Raw genomic sequence first — 24,500 nt, forward strand, 5'->3', positions numbered from 1 at the left:
AGTGTCCCTGAAAGAAAGATGAGGGTCCTCGGAGCATTTTTTAACAAAATTCGTGGTTTTTTCGCTCTAGTCTCATACACAAGCTGTGAATGGCTTTTCTTAATTTTTAAGACTTGGCTCGAAAATTTTTTTGCCAGTGATGGTTCACACGTGTGTTTAGTTAGATTCCATTTTGTTCATTTTTTTTTTTTTTTTTTTTTGATAATTTAAGTAAGTATTGTAGAGGATTCTAAAGCTAAAAAAATCAAATTTTCTTGCATGTGGAATACATGAGTGGAATGTGAAATAGTCAGCTCATAATCTTGAAAATTCTCAGCTTAGGAATCGAAAATTTAAAAAAATGCAATGGAAAATATATTTTCATTCTGAGATAAGTAGTAGGATTTATTCGCAGTTGAGTCGATTTCCAGACGGACGCGTCTGGTGGGTTTTTTTGACATGACTTTTTAGAGGAATAAAATGTAAAAAAATTGAGCTCGTCGAAGGAAAATTTTTGAAATTTATACTAACGGCTGTGACTTAGTTACAGTCTGACCCCCCACCACCTCCAGAATTTTAAAATTTCTCCAGAAAGCGCGAAAATCAATTTGGACAGCTAAACATCAATTCGTAGCTTATTCTCAAACTGCTTACAGAATTTATCTACATTTAAATTGATTTAGAGGCTGACATTTCGCGTAAGTTTTGTTTTGCTAGCGAACTAATTATTTTAAGGGGTGCTTCGATTTCGCTCATTTTTTCTTACGAATTCCCCTCGATGGTCTAGTAAAATAATCATAATTATTTCCAATTCCCATCCTTATCATCGAAGGGAAGGGAGGGGTTGTCATTGATATTCTAAACATTTTTACGATTCGAAAAAACTCAAAATGACGCGTGACGCGTCATTTGTTCAGTTTTCAACGATGCCGGCTTCGAACGTTCGTTTATTTTTTGGTACAACTCCTCAACATTAACCCCCCCCCCTCCCCTCCGCCTAAGCAATTCTGAAAACGAACGAGATATAGAAAAGGTGACCAAAGCTTGATGTTATATGTTGGTTTATTACTAATTTGAAGTCACCAATTCGAATTTTTTGCACATTTTCGACTTACGATCTTCCTCCCTCCCTTTCTTCTGTTCCCATCGAGTTTTCAGTTTTCACATTTCACAAAATGCACGAAATATTGCACGATATAAAAATAGTGAGTGATGTGACATATCAATTCCAAGTTCCAATTGAGTAGAGGGAGATGAGTGCTCGTTTGAGACGGAAGATGGAGTATCTGGAAAATTCAAGTGTTTTTAGAATCATCTATCAAAATTGGTACAACTTGGTCACGTTTTATGAATTTTTTTTTCTGAAGTAACTTTTTTTTTGGAAAAAATTGAGTACGAGCCGTAATCGTGAAATTAATTTTGACTGCTCAGAAATTTGTTTTGAGGCATGAGTGACGTGCTCTTTTAAGTCAAATTTCAGCCAAATTTGAGTGGACGGGTTTGTAATAATTCTTTTGCAAGTATTTGAAAAAAGTATGCAATTTATTTGACAAAAAAAAAACTTACAGAATAAAGATTAATAATTGAATAATAAAAAATAAAAATGCTTAAAATGTAGATGTGTATGCGTATTAATGTAAACGATAATGTAAAAAGTGAAACAAATTAGTATGTACGACTTTGATGTTGATTTTACACTACTGATTATGCTCTTTTTGAGTAATGTGATATTTAATCAGTGTTGAGCACAGCGGTCGTTATTTTTCAAACATTATTGTTTCATCGGAGTACCCCCTTGAAATATTAATTCGGATGAAATAAAAATACCCTGAATGTTTCAAAATGTAAAAATAATTTTAACCCGCGCCTCAATGCGATTGAAGGTGCATAATATCATGAGTGCGTCGACGTGGAATAAATCCGATGCAACGTGGAAACTACTTTGCCAGTCTTCAAAACCTAGACCTTCTCACGAATATAAGGCATCAATGTTCAATCAATTCAAGCTCGTAAAATTTATGGAAAACTTCAATATTTTGATAAATTGATTAACATAGGCAAAAAATATGTAAATAAATGTGGGGTCGCATGCTTCTTATTCGAATAAGGAAGCCTCATCGTTTTTTTGTTAGTATGGTCGGATATTTATTTCTGAAATTTTAAACTAGGTACATACTTGGACGATTTAAAACGTAAAATAACCTGTCTATTTACAACTACAGCAGTAAAAAATTGGTAGCTCGATCTATTCTAATAGACAATGCTGTGGAAAATTTACATATCAAAGTTTTTCGAGTTGCGTGGAAACGTATTCCACCGTGTGGCTTTGGGCGAGAACATAGACACGCTTAAGGTGTAACGCAACCTTGATCGCTTTGAGACGCGAGTTTGGGACTTCATTATATTTTATCGAGAAGAATATTTTTAGGGGGTCCCTCCCATAAAAACGTTGATTTTTTAAAAAAGATGAACAATAATGGCCGCCCTATGCATGCTTTCGGCAAATCCAATCGCGTGGCTATCCATGTCAAAAACGGAGTAATATTTCCGGAGGAAAGGACGTCCTAAAGTCCATGACGTGTCACCGTCGAAGATACCCATCCGGCATTCTGTTGTAGAATAATCGTTTTTAGACTGTAAGAGATACAGAAACATTATGAATTCCTCACATTTTGAATAAAATATTAATACTTGTTGAATAAATATTCTCACATTAGGCCTACCTCCATATAAGTGTAATCTTCTCCTTCAAGTGTGTATTTTTTTCCAGCGATTTCGAATGTTACACTGGGCAACTTCGGGATATCTTTGCAATCGACCTGTGCGCATAAATAGCATAGTTTTAATAGGGTTTCACATAAAAAGACAGCGGGTCCAGAAGAAAAAAAATGTCGAAGAATATGAATTTTTTTTTTGTGTTTATGGTTTTGGATTTTCATCAAGTTCCAAAAAAAGGATTTAACCTATTCTGAATAAGCCTAATGTCATGCGGTCCTGTCTCTCATCTCTTTTTCTCCATATTCGATTTCTTTCAGTTATTATGCCTCATTGAAGTAGGTAAGGATGAAGAATTTTTATGTGTATTTGACGTATTGAATTAGGGTTAACGTAGGTAATTATTTGCAATTACTTTTGTAGTTCTCATGTCAGCGTTTGTAACGTTATATATTGCCTCAATACGTTTTAACGGTCCCGCGATGCCAGGAAAGCTGCTGTCAACTATGGCTGTCGTCTCTGAATCCACATTGGTATGATTTGGGCCAAGTTGTAATGAAACGCTATAGATATGTAAAAGAGAGTACAGTACCTATTGTAGTCTTGAATTTGTATTAACGAATACTTTTGATGGGCATTATGAGCTACCTACTTTTCAATTGGAATGTACCATCTACCGAATGGTTGAGTTTCATTCACGTAATTCAAAGGACCCCGAAACTTTGATTCGTCTATACCACATAACGTTAATTCACCACCACCAGTATTCCTAATTTTAAAATGAACAAATCAGATATTTTTAAACTGTCCATGGCAGCTTCATTTTCAGCTGTTATTGATTTCAGATGTGCTGTTGTGATATACTCGTACCTATTATTTGTAATTATTTACCTATTGAAATAGAATGAAAATTTATTGTCTCGATTAACCATCCGGCAAAGTTGTGTGATAATGTTATCGGATGGTCTGGAGTACTCATATCCTAATCCAAAAACACTTTGGCATTCATTTATTGGGAACCGTGTGATGTTAGTGACTTCAAGAAATTCTGTGTTGTTGAGTTCAACTCCGGCAAACTGTAATATGGTCGTAATTTTTATTTTTGAATAGATAACACTACGCAACTACGTATTTGTGTTCGGATGGAAAATGGGCTTAATCGATACTTTGGAACCAAAAAAAAAAAACAGGATGGGGTTTTTCAATTTGAGTTTTTTTTTTTTTTTTGGTTGGGAGAGATGATCAGAGTTGCAAAAATTACCGTTTTCTCCCTACTTCAAGAGTTTGTAGCGACATCAGTATTATTTTTCGAAAAAAAACCAAGGCATTTTCGGATTTACGTGCTTTTTCAAGCCATTGGAGGTACTCTAGGTTGCAGGGTTTGCAAACTGAATTGCTTTGATGAGCGTGAGCAAGGAATTGCCATCAATAATTGTTTCCTAATCGTTTAATTGTGATTTAATGCGAAGTGCAAACATGAACAGTTGAATCTGTGATGAGTAGGTACATACTTATTGAAAAAATCAATATGAAATAGCTCGTGAATTCATGATTGTTTTGGGGTCGGTATTGGTCTAACTCACATCGATCTACGTAGTTTGGGTTACCCGTCTCGGAACATGCAGAACATATTCTACTGTATCATTTGCTTTGACTTACTGTTATTGTATCACTTGAACAAAATCCAGCTACCTCTAATTCTTCATCATGTACAACTTCTTTTTGACATTTAGGCTTTGTTGGTTGTTTGTATGTTTTTGACTTTTCGTGGTCATACAGATGAACGCCACCTGTTGAAGAAATGGCAAAATTTCAATCATTTTTTCATGCACCGTGTGTATGTACAACAGTTAATGTAAAATTTCTGCTGTGTTGCATCGAAAAACACGAGAAAGGAAGCAGAATTCATTGCCTTCTGAAGATTATTTTTTCTTACCTTTTTTACATTCTGAATACTGGCAGCTTTTCGAGAATACCCATAGTTGGGAGGATCCTGTATGAAAATGCGTTTTAAACTCTTGAGGTGGCGTTCCAATTGAGAAAGAACCGTAATACGGATACTGAAAAGTAAATTTAAGTTGAGAATCTATTTCATGTGTGCTGATGTGATCAGTCAGCAGAAAGTCTACATATAATGCACTAGGTGTTGCCCGGAAAAGTGTGTCAAAATTGGCGCGACGGCGTATCAACGGCGTGCGCCGAATGTAAGATTTTTCCGAATAAGAATAAGCTCATAGTTTTGCTTTTAAAAAAGCGAAAATTTGGTAGCAGAGGTTTTTGAGGGCACCACTTTCATCATTTGACGCAAAATATAAAAACATAAAAGGGACTTCAATTGGAGGGAATCGTTTTTTTTAAATCGTTCTATGTATGTATTTTCCTATGGATAATTACTCACCCATTCCGACGACGCCCTTGTCAATGGAATCCTAAAAAAAATCGTGGAAAACTGTGTATTATAGTTTTTCGGTTTGCACGAAAACCAAGCTTTTATAAATAATTGAATCGGTGAGAACTGAAAGGGACCAAATCACAATTTCGGAATTTTTTTTTCACGGGCATGTGGGTTTTGAAATACGGCGGATCGACTGGTGATGTCAGATTTCCGCAAAACTGCCGGGAAAGTGGTATTTGGGTGCAGAAAAGAGCCGGATCCGCATTGATGACTTTTTTGTTAAATTTTTTGAATTCCTTGAAAAATAACAAATATTTTCGAGAAGATCATTATTTTTTTTTAAATTCAAGTTCATCTCTGTACTGAAAAAAGACGAAAAAATTAACAACTTCGGCAAAAAGTTTTATACCTCGAGGGGGTTTTTGGTCAATTTAAACGTGATAGCAGTCTAAGTGATGTACTTAGATGTAGAATCAAGCCCCATTCGTGCCCGAGCAATATTTCAAGAGAAATTTTGGCGATTGAGTGCAGAAAGGGTCCAAGTCCCATTTGTTTAGGCATCAACAGCGCCGGCGCACGTGAATTTTTTTTTTCGAAACTGCGCTAAAAATTGTGTCTTGGGTCCTCTTTCAACGACTTTAAGCATGTTTACCAAAAATTTTTGATTTTCGAATAAATCATTTTTTGTTATTCTTGAAAAATGCGAAAATGTGACTTAGCCCATTTCTGTTCTCACTGATTCAATTATAATAAATTTATAGTTGAAAAATTGATTTCATTTACCGTAGACTACTTCCAGAAGTAGAAACATTTCTTGCGTGATATAGTTGTGAAAAAAAGAACACTAGAAAATACTGTAACTTCATTTTAGACTAATGATTAGTTTTTATCTTGAACTACCTATAAAATACACGAACGACTGAAAAAATACAAATTGGTTCAATTTTTCATGGGGTACTTTATTTATATCGACTCTCCAATCTTTTTCAAAAATCAGCTCGAAAATAATCAGTTTCGTTTCGCCGTTTTCGAAAAGCTCGTACGATTCACATCCTGTATGAAAATTATATTATCGATGCTTTTGCGAATTACTTTGATGAAAATTATCTATTTCAACGTCCGGTTGATGATTATCTCTCAGTTTTGGAATTTCGAGCGACATTGTGTTATCTAGCTGTTGATGAAATTTTCTGACTAATGCAAATATTTTTATTGCGTTGTAAGAAAAAAAGTATCTACCTACATAGTGGGGTGCTCACATAAGGATCTATTGCACCCCTTTCCCATACTTCAATCCTCCGCGGCAACTTTTTTCTTAAGGTGGAGTCCTACAAAACATTTCTAGCTCTTGTACTCAAAAAAAAAAAAAAAAAAAAATTGGTTTACCTACAAAATTGTGTTCATTTTGGTTGACCCCCTGCCACAAAGCAACATTTGGTCAACTTTTTACGCTTGAGCGATGCAACTTGCTCAAATGCTCATAGATCGTTTGAAAGTATGCCATCCAAATTAATTGTCACTGCAGAATTCAGATTTTGGGCCAATTTTGGTGTCGAGCCTGCGGGGAGGGGGCTGGTAACTTACTAAAATTCGGCGGAAATGTGACGAAAGCGGAATGTGGTATCGAAATCAAGGTATTTAGTGTGAAAATTACGATTTTGATGTTAATTTAGTAGTCTAACCTCCAGTATGACTCCAAAAGGACGTGGTTCTGAATTCAAATCTGTGGAAAAATTTTGGTAAAATCGAATACGGTGTCATGTGAAAATCTACCTAGGTTTCTATACGAGTGAAAAACACGATTTTGAGATATATTCGTTTAGCAGTTCGATCTATGAAAACTACCAAAAGATCTATTCCGAACACAAAATTCTAAATCGTTTATTTTAACATGAAAAAAAGTTGTACGTACTTGAAATTCGAACTATTTTGGAGCGGGTGTTACCCCCCCTTCCAGGACAAACATTCAGTCTGAGTCTATAGTCAGTCGTCCAAGTTGTCTTAGTCGTGCACCGGTAGCTCGAACTAATTTTTTTCAGAGCACATCATTGTAAGAATTTTTTTCATAAAAAATGTCGACAAATTAGTTTTGGCCTAAATCTCAGCCGGATTTGAGTGAACGTGTTTGTAAAGATTCTTTTGCAGGTCTTCAAAAAAGTATCCAATTTATTCAATAAAAAAAACTTACAGAATAAAGATGAATAATAGAATAAATTAATATCTTTGAAATGTAGCTATGAATGCTTAATAATAGGTACATATAAAAAGGAAAGAGTTTATGTACGAATTTGATGTTGATTTTATACGTCATTGATATCCATCATTATACCTATGAATTTTTGTACTGTTCGAGTCCTGTGACGTTTAATCAGTTTTGATGGGCGCATGAATGCAATGACAAATCAAAAAGAAATTCTAAAGTCAGCGTATTTGAAAATCAGCTGAAAATGAGTAATTGTCCATCAGGATTGAATTCAGATGATCTGATTTTCCGAATACGAATTTGGAAACACTAGATAAAATTTTTTAGTTCACAAACGATTCCGATTTTCAATGAATTTTTGAAAAATCAAACTGAGGTCAAAAATGACAAAAAAATCAAAATTTTACCAAATCGACCTAGAAAGCTGAAATTTGGTTTATGTCCTGTTTTCGACCCTCCGAATCGATTGGAAACGGTTTCGAACCATTTTGAGTGGTAGTTCTGGAGTACCCCAGCAGGGTTTCGAAGATTGAAATTTCCACAATATTTTACCCAATTGAGTTGTTGAAATGAAATTTACTTATTACCCAGTTTTTAACAATATACTGAGTCAATTGGTAGCGACAGCAGCGGAAAAACCATAATTTTTCAAAAATCCTTCTCTTCGGGCGCCCAAATCTTCCCTCCTCTCTTTTCCAGTGGCACCTCCATAACGGAAATTTTTTGTGAATAACGATCAACTCAAAATGAAGGTTTTTGCTGATTTTGGTCAAAATCCGCCGACTTTATCTTTTGCGATCAACACTAATGTAAATAGTGAATAAAAACATTCTGACTGGTTGTCTATTTGGTGATTTAAAGGATAAAAATCTGCCAATCTTATTTTGAAAAGTTGGTCAAAAAATTCGAATATGTTTAGATCAACTATCTAAATGACGGTGTTGATCGATAGCACTCGAATGAGAGAATGAATAACAAAAATCTTTCGAGAGGTCATTTTATTAAAAGTGATTCAGCCGTTGCCGAAATCTCTCGGCGACAAAAAACCAACTTAATTTTAATATAATAATAGATAATTACTCACGAATTGTAGACTCTCGTTGAATCGAAGTGGAATAACCGATTCATTGTTACTTTTCCTATTGTACATTGATTCAATTTTGGTTGCAGCTAAATCTAATTTTTCCAATGTCAACGGAGTCCTTTTCAGTCGAATCCTAATGAAAATTTTGGAATAGTATGTAAGTACATACATAGTTTTGTCATTCGCTCAAAAAACCAAGCTTTTACATAAATTTATACGTTGTTGAAAATCATGAATTTCATTTACCGTATACCACTTCCAGGAGTAGAAACATGTCTTGCGTGATAGAGTGGTAGAAAAAACAACACTAGAAAATACATACTGTAACATCATTTTTTCGATCAATGAGTATTTTTTAAACTTTGAACTGCTAAAACTGCTAAAAATTTCAGCCAGATTTGAGTGGACGGGTTTGTAATAATTCTTTTGCAAGTAAGTATTTGAAAAAAGTATCCAATTTATTTGACAAAAAAAAAACTTACAGAATAAAGATGAATAATTGAATAATAAAAAATGAAAATGCTTAAAATGTAGCTATGTATGCTTAATATGTAAATAATAATGTAAAAAGTAAAACAAATTATGTATAAATTTGATGTTGATTTCACACTACCAATTATTCTCTTTTTGAGTCATGTGATATTAAATCAGTGTTGAGTAGGGCGGTCCTTTTTTTCAAACATGATTTTTCATCGGGGTACCCTCTTAAAATATTCATTTGGATAAAATAAAAATACCTTGAATGTTCCAAAATGTAAAAATAATTTTAACTTGCACCTCAAAGCGAGTGAAGGTGCACAATGTCGTGAGTGCGTCGACGTGGAATAAATCCGATGCAACGTGGAAACTACTTTGCCAGTCTTCAATACCTAGACCTTCTCATGAATATCAGGCATCAATGTTCAATCAATTCAAGATCGTAAAATTAATGGAAAACTTCAATATTTTGATAAATTGATCAAGATAGGCAAAAAATATTAATAAATGTGGAATCGCATGCTTCTTATTCGAATAAGGAAGCGCTCGTCGTTTTTTTTGTTTTTTGTTTTTTTTTTTGTTAGTATGGTTGGATATTTATTTCTGCAATTTTGCACTGCCTATGCAACAAACTAGGTACATTGTGTGTTCACCTGAATTCCTCCCCGCAGCCCATTCTTTTTTTGTTAATGCTGAGTAGGGGTAGCGCCATCTATTCTAATAGACAATGCTGTGAAAAATGTACATAAGTGTTAGAGTTTTCCGAGTTGCGTCGAAACAAAATCCACCGTGTGGCCTTGGGCGAGAACATAGGCACGCTGAAGGTGTTACGCAACATTTCCTTATTTTATCGGAGAGAATGTTTTTAGGGGGGTCCCTCCCGTAAAAACGTTGATTTTTTTAAAAAAGATGAACAATAATGGCCGCCCTATGCATGCTTTCGGCAAATCCAATCGCGTGGCTATCCATGTCAAAAACGGAGTAATACGTCTTCTGGAGGAAAAGACCTCCTAAATGCCATGACGTGTCACCGACAGAACTGTAGGTAATACCAATCATGCAATCCTCCTTTCCAAACTATAGGAGATACAGAACCATTACAAATTCCTCACATTTTGAATAAAATATCAATACTTATTGAATAAATATTCTCACATTAGGCCTACCTTGAACGTGTAATCTTCTCCTTCAAGTGTGTATTTTTTTCCACCGATTTCAAATGTTACACTGGGAAACTTCGGGATATCTTTGCAATCAACCTGTGCGTATAAACAGCATAGTTTTAATAAGGTTTCATATAAAAAGACAGCGAGTCCAGAAGAGAAAAAAATGTCGAAGAATATGACTTTTTGTTTTGTTTTTATGGTTTTGGATTTGCATTAAGTTCCAAAAAAAGTATTTAACCTGCATATTCTGAATAAGCCTAATGTCATGTGGTCCTGTCTCTCATCTCGTTTTCTCCATATTCGATTCCTTTCAGTTATATGCCTCATTGAAATAGGTAAGGATGAAGAATTTTTATGTGTAATTGAAGCATTGAATTAGGGTTAACGTAGGTAATTATTTGCAATTACTTTAAAGGATGTCTTTTCAGCGTTTGTAACGTTATGTATAGCCTCAATACTTTTTGACGGTCCCGTGATGAAAACAGTTGTGGTGTCAACTCTGGCTGTCGTCTCTGAATCTACATTGGTATGATTTGGGCCAAGTTGTAATGAAACGCTATAGGTATGTAAAAGAGAGTACAGTACCTATTGTAGTCTTGAATTTGTATTAACGAATACTTTTGATGGGCATTATGAGTAACCTACATACTTTTCAATTGGAATGTACCATTTACCGAATGGTTGAGTTTCATTCACGTAATTCAAAGGACCCCGAAACTTTGATTCGTCTACACCACATAACGTTAATTCACCACCATCAGTATTCCTAATTTTAAAATGAACAAATCAGACATTTTTAAACTGTCTATGGCAGCTTCATTTTCAGCTGTTATTGATTTCAGATGTGCTATTGTGATATACTCGTATTATTTGTAATTATTTACCGATTAAAATAGAATGAAAATTTATTCTCTCGATTAACCGTCCGGCAAAGTTGTGTGATGATATTATCGGATGGTCTGGAGTACTCATATCCTAATCCAAAAACACTTTGGCTTTCTTGTGTGTCGAACTTATCGGCGTCAGTGACTTCAAGAAATTCTGTGTTGTTGAGTTCAACTCCGGCCAACTGTAATATGGTCGTAATTTTTATTTTTGAATAGATAACACTAGCAACTGCATATTTGTGTTCGGGTTGAAAATGGGCTTAATCGATACCTACTTTAGACCCTAAAAAAACAAAACAGGATGGGGTTTTTCAATTCGAGTTGTTTTTTTTGGTCGGGAGAGATGATCAGAGTTGCAAAAATGGCCGTTTTTGCCCTACTTCAAGAGTTTTCAGCGACATCAGTATTATTTTGCGAAAAAAACCAAGGTATTTTCGGATTTACTTACTTTTTTAAGCCTTTGGGAGGTACCCTAGGTTGTAGGGTTTGCAAACTGAATTGCTTAGATGAGCGTGAGCGAGGAATTTCCATCAATTATTGTTTGCTAATAGTTTAATTGTGATCTATGTAATAGTTTGGGTTACAGCTGTCTCGGAACATGCAGAACATATTCTACTGTATCATGTGTTTTGACTTACTGTTATTGCATCACTTGAACAAAATCCAGCTACCTCTTCCATTCTATTATATACAATTTTTTGTTAGAGGGTAAATTGACTTAAAGCATGATAGGTAAAGGTACCTATGCTGTTGTGTTGTTTCCTGGAAATATCCCTTAGAGTATTTCTGCTAAATACTCACCAGAATATCTCACATGCTCGGCTAGGGCGTGAGTAGGAAAGGTTGCTTTTACACTCTAAACAGATGTTCACGCACACATAAATAATAACAAGTTATACACAAGTAAAATGTATTGTGTGCATCATTAACAACACGTTACATGTATAATATATTCGCGTCTATTACACGATCATATTCGTTAACAAGTACACTTTCTTAAACTAAATATACACACGTTGGTGTAGGTTTAGGTAAGTGGTCTCCTCTAGCAAGGAGACCTAATAGTGCATACTAGCATATGCTCCATTTCTTACCTAAGTGGCAGTGAGTAGATCATCACTCCTTCTCACCTTAATAATAATTAAACTTACCTTAATAGAAATAGGAAGGAAGGTATATTCACTAATTAAACACTAAATACTTAACTCGAGGATAAAACTTATACTTAAATGCAAACAGCCGGAGCTGCATTAACCCATTAACCGTGAATAACCTACCCGCGTCGACTCGGACAAGTTACTGGCGTTCTGTACTCTCGTCGCTCGGCTCGTCTGGCTAGCTGACGAGAATACAACGCAGTGTTGCCTCAGTGCAACGCAGGGTTACCATGTGGGCGCGCCCTAAACATATAACGTACGGCATAGTAGTATATCACATTTTTTTTGACAATTAGGCTTTGTTGGTTGTTTGTATGTATGTTTTTGACTTTTCGTGGTCATACAGGTTGAGGTCATCTGTTGAAGAAATGGCAAAATTTCAATCATTTTTTCATGCACCGTGTGTTTGTACTACAGTTATTGTAGAATTTCTGCAGTGTTGCATCGAAAAACACGAGAAAGGAAGCAGTTTTCATTGCCTTCTTCGAGATTATTTTTTCTTACCGTTTTTACATTCCGGATCCTGGCAGCTTTTCGAGAGTACCCATAGTTGGGAGGATGCTGTATAAAAAATCGTTTTAAACGTTTGAGGTGGCGTTCCAATTGAGAAAGAACCGTAATACCCATTCTGAAAAGTAAATGTAAGTTGAGAATCTATTTCATGTGTGCTGATGTGATCTGTCAGCAAAAAGTCTATAATGCACCAGGTGTTGCCGGAACCGTGTGTCAAAATTGGCGCGGCGGCGTCTCAACGGCGCGGCGTGCGCCGAATGTAAGATTTTTCCGAATAAGAATAAGCCCATAGTTTTGCTCTTAAAAAAGCGAAAACTTGGTAGCAGGGGTGTTTGAGGGCACCACTTTCATCTGTGATCACTATTTGACGTAAAATATAAAAACATAAAAGGGACTTCAATATTGAAGGGAACCTTTTTCTTTTAATCGTTCTATGTATTTTCCTATGGATAATTACTCACAAAAAGCGACGTCCTTGTCAATGGTATCCTAAAAAAAATCATGGAAAACTGTGTAGTTTTGCCGTTTGCACGAAAACCAAGCTTTTACATAAATGTAATTAAATCGGTGAGAACAGAAAGGGACCAAGTCGCACAATTTCGGAATTTTTTTGTTACGGATATGTGGGTTTTGCAATGCGGCGGATCGACTAGTGATGTCAGATTTCCACAAAACTGCCGGGAAAGTGGTATTTGGGTGTAGAAAAGAGCCGGATCCGCATTGATGACTTTTTTTCATTAAATTTTGTAAATTCCTTGAAAAGTAACTAAGATTTTCGAGAAGATCGTTTTTTTTTTAAATTTACGTTCATCTTTGTACTGAAAAAAAGACGAAAAAATTAACAACTTCGGCAAAAAGTTTTATACCTCGAGGTGTTTTTGGTCAATTTAAACGAGATAGCAGTCTAAGTGATGTACTTAGATGTAGAATCAAGCCCCATTCGTGCCCGAGCAATCTCGAGAGAGATTTTGGCGATTGAGTGCAAAAAAGGTCTAACAAGGGAACTACCTGAACCGGCAGAAACGAAAATGAACGAATCAAAGCTAGATTGAAAGGGGACTACCTCAGGACCCCAAATCCAAAATTTCAAGTGCTGAAGTTGATTTCTCGATTTTTGGTGAATTTTTGAAAATTGAAAAATCCAAAAAATTATCAATTAAACCAAAAATAGAAAATATTGATGAAAATTGAAATTTTCTCGGGAAGTAGTTCAGATGGCGTCCCTAACTCATTTACAACCATCGAAATTCGCAAAACCTCAATTCCAGTCATTCTGGAGCCTCCAGCGATTTTTTATCATTTCTCCAGAAACTTGAAATAGCTCTGGAAGGGCTAAAAATCAACTTCAGCACAAATCACTTTATTTGGGGCCTATGTGGGTTGCCTTCAACCGTTTTTTGGAGTTGTCGCGAAAATCGGGGTCTGCCGGTTCAGATGCGTATTTTGCCCATTGACTTGCACTTGTGCAGTACCAAGCAGGCACACATGTACTTTCTTTGGAAGAACCACATGTTGGAGCTTGAATCAGGATAGGTAGCATCACAATAGTTGGAATATTGAACAATTAAACATTTTCAAATTTTGCTGTTTATTCATTGCGCAAGTCAATGGACAAAATACACATCTGAACTGGCAGACGCCGATTTTCGCGACAACCCCAAAAATTGGTTAAAGGCAACCCACATAGGCCCCAAATAAAGTGATTTGTGCTGAAGTTGATTTTTAGCCCTTCCAGAGCTATTTCAAGTTTCTGGAGAAATGATAAAAAATCGCTGGAGGCTCCAGAATGACTGGAATTGAGGTTTTGCGAATTTCGATGGTTGTAAATGAGTTAGGGACGCCATCTGAACTACTTCCCGAGAAAATTTCAATTTTCATCAATATTTTCTATTTTTGGTTTAATTGATAATTTTTTGGATTTTTCAATTTTCAAAAATTCACCAAAAATCGAGAAATCAACTTCAGCACTTGAAATTTTGGATTTGGGGTCCTGAGGTAGTCCCCTTTCAATCTAGCTTTGATTCGTTCATTTTCGTTTCTGCCGGTTCAGGTAGTTCCCTTGTTAGCCCCTTTCTGTTCTCACCGATTCAATTATAATAAATTTATAGTTGAAAAATTGATTTCATTTACCGTAAACTACTTCCAGAAGTAGAAACATTTCTTGCGTGGTATAGTTGTGAAAAAACGAACACTAGTAAATACTGTAACTTCATTTTAGACTAATGTTTAGTTTTTATCTTGAACTATAAAATACACGAACGACTGAAAAAATACGAATTGGTTCAAATTTTCCTGGGGTACTTTATTTATATCGACTCTCCAATCTTTTTTTAAAATCAGCTTCGTTTCCTCGTTTCCGAAAAGATTATGGTGTGCATATTCACGATAATACGATTTACATCCTGTATGAAAATTAAATTATCGATGCATTTGTGAATCATATTGGTGAAAGTTATCTGTTTCAATGTCCCGTTGATGATTATTCCTCGCGTTGAAATTTTCCGCGAAATCGTATTAGTATCTACTTGTTGAAATTTTATGATTAATGCAAATTGTACGTACATATTTTTAATTCGATGTACAAAAAATATCTACACTTAGGCCACACAGAAATCCTGTTTTGAATGTTTTAACTGGATACTGGAAAAATATGACTGGAGGTTTTAAAACGGTTTAAAACCACCTCCAGTGGACTTCGCATGTTGACATCAGGGTATATGAACTATGAAGTTTTCATCTTGACCTCTTGATTGGGTGTAATTTTGTGGAATTTTCAAGTTTCAAAAGTTCTGCTGGTGGGTCGAGAACTATTCAGAAAGGTTCGAATCCGTTTCCAATGGATTCGGAGGTTAATAAAAGGTGCATACCAAATTTCAGCTTTCTATGTCAATTCGGATGAATTTTGAATTTTTTTGCATTTTTGATCTGAATTTGATTTTTTTAATTTCATCTACCCAAAACGAACTACGGAATTTCATATGTTTCTGGTCTACTTACTTAATTCCCAAAATTTCGTGAAAACTATAATTTTCAAAAATTTTCTGGATTTTCCAAAACGATGCAAATTTGCTCGAGCGTGTGTGTTTTTTTTATGACGTTACAAGAAGTGATATCCATTTCCTATTTCACGGAGATAAGCTCTTCGCAAAGTACAGCTAGTATCCTGTTACGTATTATTTTCTAGCGATATGATTATTTTATAATTATCGTTTTCTCGCTATACAGGGTGCTCTACCTCAATCATTCCTCTTACGCTAGATTCGCATTTGCGAATATGGATCTCGCGAACCATGACTAGCAATGTTTTTTATCATTTTTCTGAGATAAACTTTTTGAAATGTAACTGAAAGTTCATCTTTGGTAACATTTTTTATTATTTATTAGTCTTATTATTTTTTTTTTGAGAAGAAAAATGATGATAATTTCCTTGCTGTTCGGTATACCTATATGAGAGGCAGGATGCCCGTAACCGCCTTAGCGATTATTAGTATAACTCCCTTTTTGCACAATATTACTCGATCTATTTATAGGGAGATACTTCGTTACTTGCTCTCTCTATAATTATACCTATACTGGAAGTAAGGGGAACGTGGGGGATTCTCGGCTCGTGGATCCGGCAGCAACTGTTGCAAGATCACGAGCAAGGCTCTTCACTTAGCACCGGAATCTCGAGCTCTCTGGAGCTAAGTCAACGTTGTAAATATGTATTCTCGCTTCGGCACCGGAAAATGTGAAAGTGCTTGGTACTTAATTCCAAGTACCATTTATTGTATTTGATCCACTTCTAGCGTGGTAATTAGTGTTTCTCTGAACATATTGATTAATTCGACGTAATCAATATGGACCTTTTGGATGCACATTTGATCACCCCGGGCATCAATGGCATTTCTCGCATTACATCGAACCTCGTGTAGTACGTACCTATCAAAGTACCTAGTATTAGTGGATACACGGATTGGATAGGTAATATGTACAGTGTCTTTGGTAAGTATTGAAAAATACTTAATTGGACCCGATGGTTCCCTCAATTAATTATAATTAGTTTTAGTTAATTGAGTTAGTCGAAGTAGGAATATATTATTTGTGACACCTACCCAAATTAACTCATAGTGATTGTAACTTCATCGCAGTCATTGGTGACATTCTGATTAATTATGTATTAGGTACTCACTTAATACGTAATTATTCAGGATTCTTTCCTTATCTAGGTCGTAATGGCAGGTAACGCACTTGACCATTTCATTATGTTCATAAATGTGTAGTTTGTAATTGCTTTCTACGTACTTTCTCATATGTAACTAATGTGTAATAAAACATTTTAGTAGTCATCACGAATGTCTTTTATTACGATTAGAGTACATACGTGATTGGTTTAGGCTGAATTATCTACCCCATATCATCTCTCGAGCTATCCAGGTAACTAGTAATTATTCCCCACGTAAGGAATAATTTCTATCTCGCTCCAGTAGGAATTAAATACAACGATTCCCACCATCTAGATAATTACACCCCTAACTATATCACCTACGCTAAATAATTTATGAGATAAACACTTCCTGAATGTGAATTCCAATTTTGCGAACATCCCGTAACTGGTACTCGTTTGACGTTTGTGGTGATATCCGAAATGAAAATGATAACAGTTTCCTTGTTAAGCAGGATGCCCTAAATCAATAGTGTAGGTAACTAGGTATGTAAAATCGGATGGATCGCGAAAGAAAAAAATGGTGGAGGATTTTGGAAAATCCAGCGAAGACCTTCATTTTGAATTGATAGTCACTCGGAAAAATTTTTTGGCTTCGGAGGTGTCCCTGAAGGAAAGATAAGGGTCCTCGGAGCATTTTAAAAAAAATACGTGGTTTTTTTCGCTCTAGCCTCATACACAAGCTGTGAATGGCTTTTTTTGATTTTTAAGACTTGGCTCGAAAATTTTTTTGCCAGTGATGGTTCACACGTGTGTTTAGTTAGATTCCATTTTGTTCATATTTTTTTTTTTGTTGATAATTTAAGTAAGTATTGTAAGGGATTCTAAAGCTAAAAAAATCAACTTTTCTTGCACGTAGAATACCTACATAAGTGGAATGTGAGAAAATAGTCAGCTAATAATCTTGAAAATCCTCAGCTTGGGAATCGAAAATTTAAAAAAATGCAATGGAAAATGTATTTTCATTCTGAGATAGGCGGTAGGATTTATTCGCAGTTGAGTCGATTTCCACACGGACGCGTCTGGTGGGTTTTTTTGACATGACTTTTTTAAGGAATAAAATGTAAAAAAATTGAACTCGTCGAAGGAAAATTTTCGAAATTTATACCAACGGCTGTGACTTACAGTCTGACCCCCCCCCCCACCGGCCTCCAGAATTTTAAAATTTCTCCAGAAAGCGCGAAAATCAATTTGGGCAGCTAAACATCAATTCGTAGCTTATTCTCAAACTTCTTACAGAATTTATCTACATTTAAATTAAATCGCACAACCATGCTTGAACACCACCCTATTCTCCAATTTTGAGTCAAAAAATTGCTCACAGTGAAGGACCAATGTGCTGGTGCATTGTCATGGTGAAGAATCCATGACTTATCTTTCCACAATTGGCGTCGTCACGCGGCACAATGGTCACTTCAATGAATAATACGCCAAAATTCGAGAACGCAACGTATCGACTTGAAACTTCGTATACAACTACTAGATAGATGTAGGAACATGGGACATACCTCGATAGCACGCCAGTGTTACCACACAGCGCGCAAAAAATGTCGTCCGGGAACTTATTTGACAGACCTCGTAGAGGCTGACATTTCGCGTAAGTTTTGTTTTGCTAGCGAACTAATTATTTTAAGGGGTGCTTCGATTTCGCTCATTTTTTCTTACGAATTCCCCTCGATGGTCTAGTAAAATAATCATAATCATTTCCAATTCCCATCCTTATCATCGAAGGGAAGGGAGGGGTTGTCATTCATATTCCAAACATTTTTACGATTCGAAAAAACTCAAAATGACGGGTGACGTGTCATTTGTTCAGTTTTCAACGATGCCGGCTTCGAACGTTCGTTTATTTTTTAGGTACAACTCCTCAGCATTAACCCCCCCCCCTCCCCTCCCCCTTAGCAATTCTGAAAACGAACGAGATATAGAAAAAGTGACCAACGCTTGATGTTACATGTCGATTTATTACTAATTTGAAGGCACAAATTCGAATTTTTTGCACATTTTCGACTTATGACCTTCCTCCCCCCTTTCTTCTGTTCCCATCCAGTTTTCAGATTTCACAAAATGTACGAAATATTGCACGATATGAAAATAGTGAGTGATGTGACATATCAATTCCAAGTTCCAATTGAATAGAGGGAGATGAGTGCTCGTTTGAGACGGAAGATGGAGTATCTGGAAAATTCAAGTGCTTTTAGAATCATCTATCAAAATTGGTAGGTAGAACTTGGTCACGTTTTATGATTTTTTTTTCTGAAGTAACTTTTTTTTTTGGAAAAAATTGAGTTCGAGCCGTAATCGAGAAATTAATTTTGACTGCTCAGAAATTTATTTTAAGGCATGAGTGACGTGCTCTTTCAAGTCAAAATTTCAGCCAAATTTGAGTGGACGGGTTTGTAATAATTCTTTTGCAAGTATTTGAAAAAAGTATGCAATTTATTTGACAAAAAAAACTTACAGAATAAAGATTAATAATTGAATAATAAAAAATAAAAATGCTTAAAATGTAGCTGTGTATGCTTAATAATGTAAATGATAATGTAAAAAGTAATAGTACATTACATTACTAGATTAATAAATGATAATGTAAAAAGTAAAACAAATTATGTACGACTTTGATGTTGATTTCATACTACTGATTATGCTCTTTTTGAGTCATGTGATATTTAACATTTAACCAGTGTTGAGCAGAGCGGTCGTTATTTTTCAAACTTTATTGTTTCATCGGAGTACCCCCTTAAAATATTCATTTGGATGAAATAAAAATACACTGAATGTTTCAATATGAAAGAGTAATTTTAACCCGCGTCTCAAAGCGATTGAAGATGCACAATATCGTGAGTGCGTCGACGTGGAATAAATCCGATGCAACGCGGAAACTACTTTGCCAGAGACCTACTCATGAATATCAGGTATCAATGTACAATCAATTCAAGCTCGTAAAATTAATGGAAAACTTCAATATTTTGATAAATTGATCAACATAGGCAAAAAATATGTAAATAAATGTGGAATTGCATGCTTCTTATTCGAGTAAGGAAGCCTCATCATTTTTTTGTTAGTATGTTCGGGTATTTCTTTCTGAAATTTTAAATTAGGTACATACTTGGACGATTTAAAGGACTAGGTACATTGTGTGTTCACCTCAATCCCCCCCCCCACACACCATTCTTTTTCTGTTAATGCTGAGTACTAAGAAATGATCAGAAAAACAACTACCTATGTACCTTTCCCCTTGGACACGTAAAATAACCTGTCTATTTACAACTACTGCAGTAAAAAATTGGTAGCTCCGCCTGTTCTAATAGACAATGCTGTGGAAAATGTACATATCAAAGTTTTACGAGTTGCGACGAAACGTATTCCACTGTGTGGACTTGGGCGAGAACATAGACACGCTGAAGGCGTTACGCAACCTTAATCGCTTTGAGACGCGAGTTTGGGACTTCATTATTTTATCGAAAAGAATATTTTTAGGGGGTCCCTCCCATAAAAACGTTGATTTTTTAAAAAAGATGAACAATAATGGCCGCCCTATGCATGCTTTCGGCAAATCCAATCGCGTGGCTATCCATGTCAAAAACGGAGTAATACTTCCGGAGGAAAACATTTCCTAAAGTCCATGACGTGTCACCTTCGACGAAATTGTCGATAATACCCATCCTGCATTTTGCTGTAGAATAATCGTCTTCAAACTGTAGGAGATACAGGACCATTACAAATTCCTCACATTTTGAATAAAATATCAATACTTATTGAATAAATATTCTCACTTTAGGCCTACCTCCATATAAGTGTAATCTTCTCCTTCAAGTGTGTATTTTTTTCCACCGATTTCGAATGTTAGACTGGGCAACTTCGGGATATCTTTGCAGTCGACCTGTGCGCATAAACAGCATAGTTTTAATAGGGTTTCATATAAAAAGACAGCGAGTCCAGAAGAAAAAAAATGACGAAGAATATGACTTTTTTTTTTGTTTTTATGGTTTTGGATTTTCATTAAGTTCCAAAAAAAAGTATTTAACCTATTCCGAATAAGCCTAATGTCATGTGGTCCTGTCTTTCTCTTTTTATCCATATTCGATTCCTTTCAGTTATATGTCTCATTGAAGTAGGTAAGGATGAAGAATTTTTATGTGTATTTGACGTATTGAATTAAGGATAACGTAAGTAGGTAATTATTTGCAATTACTTTACTAGTTGATATGTCACCGTTTGTAACGTTATGTATTGCCTCAATACTTTTTGACGGTCCCGCGATGAAATTAGTGCCGCTGTCAACTTTGGCTGTCGTCTCTGAATCCATATTGGTATGATTTGGGCCAAGTTGTAATGAAACGCTATATGTGAAAGAGAGTATTGTAGTCTTGAATCTGTATTAACGAATACTTTTGATGGGCATTATTGTGTTACCTACTTTTCAATTGGAATGTACCATCTACCGAATGGTTGAGTTTCATTCACGTAATTCAAAGGACCCCGAAACTTTGATTCGTCTATACCACATAACGTTAATTCACCACCACGAGTATTCCTAATTTTAAAACAAACAAATCAGACATTTTTAAACTGGCTATGGAAGTTTCATTTTCAGCTGTTATTGATTTCAGATGTGCTCTTGCGATATACTCGTATTATTTGTAATTATTTACCTATTAAAATAGAATGAAAATTTATTCTCTCGATTAACCGTCCGGCAAAGTTGTGTGATGATGTTATCGGATGGTCTGGAGTAATCATATCCTAATCCAATAATACTATGGTATGTATCTGTTGGGAACAGTGTGACGTTGGTGACTTCAAGAAATTCTGAGTTGTTGAGTTCAACTCCGGCCAACTGTAATATGGTCATAATTTTTATTTTTGAATGGACAACACTAGGCAACTGCGTATTTGTGTTCTAGTTGAAAATGGGCATAATCGATACTTTATACCCTAAAAAAAAACAGGATGTGGCTTTTCAATTTGAGTTGTTTTTTTTTGGTCAGGAGAGATGATCAGAGTTGCAAAAATGGCCGTTTTTGCCCTACTTCAAGAGTTTATAGCTACATCAGTATTATTTTGCGAAAAAAACCAAGGCATTTTTTGATTTACGTACTTTTTTTGCAAACTGAATTGCTTTGATGAGCGTGAGCGAGGAATTTCCATCAATTATTGCTTGCTAATCGTTTAATTGCATGAGTTGGTACATATTGAAAAAATCAATATGAAACAGCTCATGAATTTATGATTGTTTTTGGGTCGGTAGTCTAACTCACATCGATCTACGTAGTTTGGGTTACCTGTCTCGGAACATCCAGAACATATTCTATTGTATCATCTGCTTTGACTTACCATTATTGTATCATTTGAACAAAATCCAGCTACCTTTCCGATTATGTATGTACTTCTTTTTTGACAATTAGGCTTTGTTGGTTGTTTGTATGTTGTTGACATCTCGTGGTCATACAGATGAACGCCACCTGTTGAAGAAATGGCAAAATTTCAATCATTTTTTCATGCACCGTGTATACTACAGACACTACAGTTATTGCAAAATTTCTGCGGCGTTGCATCGAAATACACAAGAAAGGAAGCTGGATTCATTGACTTCTTAAAGATTTTTTTTCTTACTTCTTTGACAAAGTATCAAATCTTGACATTTTTTCGAGAGTACCCATAGTTTGGTGGATTGTGTATTAAAAATCGTTTTAAACTCTTGAGGTGGCGTTCCAATTGAAAAAGAACCGTAATACGTATCCTGAAAAGTAAATGTAAGTTGAGAATCTATGTCATATATGCTGATGTGATCAGTCAGCAGAAAGTCTATAATGCACATGGTGTTGCCGGAATCGTGTGTCAAATTTGGCGACGGCATACGCCGAATGTAAGATTTTGCCGAATAAGAATAAACCTGTAGTTTTGCTAGTAAAAAAGAGAAAATTTGGTAGCAGAGGTTTTTGAGGGCACCACTTTCATCTGTGATCACTATTTGACGCAAAATATATAAACATTAAGGGGACTTCAATTGGAGGGAATTGAAAATTTTTCGACATTGGTACCAAAATTTGGGGTTTAAAGGGCCCAAAATTCATTTTAAACACCATTCTCCGCGCCGTTTCACGTCGATAAGGTAATGGCGCGTCGAAATTCTAATTATCGGCGGCGCACATGTCTAGATTTCAGCTCCCAAAGAAGGAGCATTTTCTAAAAAATCGTGGTTTTCTTGCTCCTGTCGCTACACAACCTGTCTTGGAGATCTATTTTGCGTACTCCTGAAATTTATAAATCCACTTCATAAACTGTCACTCCTCGAACTAAAACCTTTTCATCCTCATTGTCCCCACTTCAAGAATCACATCACACCAGCTAACTGCTTGATTGGTTAGAAAATAATCAGATGACATGGCTACTTGATGGTTTTGATTTTTAGTTGTGGTAAGTTCTCGTAGTATCGCTAATTGAAATTTATTTGATTTCTTTCCACTACAGTTGTTAAAATGACCATCGTGTGAACCGCCTTTTTTAAGTCGTTCTATGTATTTTCCTATGGATAATTATTACTCACCGCTGAAGTTATAGTCGTAATCGTCGACGTCCTTGTCAATGGTATCCTAAAAAAAAATCGTGGAAAATTATGTAGTTTTGCCGTTAGCACGAAAACCAAGCTTTTACGTTATTATTATAATAAATTTATAGTTGTTGAAAAATTGATTTCACTTACCGTATACTACTTCCAGAAGTAGAAACATTTCTTGCGTGATATAGTTGTGAAAAAAAGAACACTAAAAAATACTGTAACTTCATTTTTGACTAATGAGTTTTTATCTTGAGCTATAAAATACACGAACGACTAAAAAAATACAATTTGGTTCAATTTTTCATGGGATACTTTACGAGTATTTATATCGACTCTCCAATCTTTTTTTTTAAATCAGCTCGAAAATAATCAGTTTAGTTTCCTCGTTTTCGAAAAGCTCATACGATTTACATCCTGTATGAAAATTATATTATCGGCGCTTTTGCGAATTACTTTGATGAAAATTATCTATTTCAACGTCCGGTTTATGATTACATCTCTCAGTTTTGGAATTTTGAGCGACATTGTGTTATCTAGCTGTTGATGAAATTTTCTGACTAATGCAAATATTTTTATTGCGTTGTGCAAAAAAAAAGTATCTACATAGTGGGCCCACATAAGGATCTATTGCACACCATTCCCATCCGCCAATCCTCTGCGGCAAGCTTTTTCTTAAGGTGGAGTCCCATACAAAACATATCTAGCTCTTGTACTAAAAAAACAAAAAATAGGTTTCACCTACAAATTGGTGTTCATTTTGGTTGACCGCCCTGTCACAAAGCAACATTGTCAACTTTTTACCCTTGAGCGATGCAGCTTGCTTAAATGCTCATAGATCGTTTGAAAGTATGCTTTAATTTTCATTGCAGAATTCAAATTTTGGGCCAATTTTGGTGTCCGAACTGCAGGGAGGGGGATGGCAACTGACTTAAATTCGGCGGAAATGAGTCGAAAGTGGAGTGTATCTAAATCAGGGTATTTTGGGGTGAAAATCACGATTTTAATGTTAATTTAGTAGTCTATATCCCACCAGTGACTCCAAAGGGGCGTGGTCCAAAATTCAAATATGTGGAAAAATTTTGGCAAAATTGAATGCGGTGTCATATGAAAATCTAAGTTTCTGCGAGTGAAAAACACGATTTTGAGATTCGTTTAGCA

General features: G+C 35.5%; 2 protein-coding genes and 1 long non-coding RNA gene across 4 annotated transcripts in view; 1 reads left to right on the plus strand and 2 right to left on the minus strand.

The window, feature by feature from the left end:
• The window catches only part of LOC135835928 (uncharacterized), a 174,679-nt gene that overhangs the window by 95,486 nt on the left and 54,693 nt on the right, over nucleotides 1–24,500 (plus strand). The window lies entirely within an intron of this gene.
• LOC135835798 (aspartic protease 4-like) lies at nucleotides 1,549–14,855 on the minus strand. Of its 2 annotated transcripts, none has more exons than XM_065350233.1 (9): nucleotides 14,707–14,855; nucleotides 5,093–5,123; nucleotides 4,631–4,754; nucleotides 4,354–4,484; nucleotides 3,586–3,770; nucleotides 3,347–3,463; nucleotides 3,110–3,257; nucleotides 2,703–2,798; nucleotides 1,549–2,613 (listed from the first exon to the last, which is right to left on the minus strand). In XM_065350233.1, the coding sequence occupies exons 1-9, from the start codon at nucleotides 14,787–14,789 to the stop codon at nucleotides 2,437–2,439; spliced, it is 1,092 nt and encodes a 363-aa protein (XP_065206305.1). In that variant the 5' UTR covers nucleotides 14,790–14,855; the 3' UTR covers nucleotides 1,549–2,436. The 2 variants fall into 2 exon arrangements, with proteins under 2 accessions (XP_065206305.1, XP_065206299.1); XM_065350227.1 differs by lacking the exon at nucleotides 14,707–14,855 and adding an exon at nucleotides 5,873–6,007.
• LOC135835777 (renin-like) lies at nucleotides 19,289–23,656 on the minus strand. Its single transcript, XM_065350204.1, has 9 exons — nucleotides 23,487–23,656; nucleotides 23,331–23,376; nucleotides 22,397–22,523; nucleotides 22,118–22,245; nucleotides 21,436–21,620; nucleotides 21,201–21,317; nucleotides 20,976–21,123; nucleotides 20,568–20,663; nucleotides 19,289–20,478 (listed from the first exon to the last, which is right to left on the minus strand). The coding sequence occupies exons 1-9, from the start codon at nucleotides 23,567–23,569 to the stop codon at nucleotides 20,290–20,292; spliced, it is 1,119 nt and encodes a 372-aa protein (XP_065206276.1). The 5' UTR covers nucleotides 23,570–23,656; the 3' UTR covers nucleotides 19,289–20,289.

Source organism: Planococcus citri, chromosome 1, assembly GCF_950023065.1.
Source record: "Planococcus citri chromosome 1, ihPlaCitr1.1, whole genome shotgun sequence".
In the NCBI taxonomy this organism is placed as follows: domain Eukaryota; kingdom Metazoa; phylum Arthropoda; class Insecta; order Hemiptera; family Pseudococcidae; genus Planococcus; species Planococcus citri.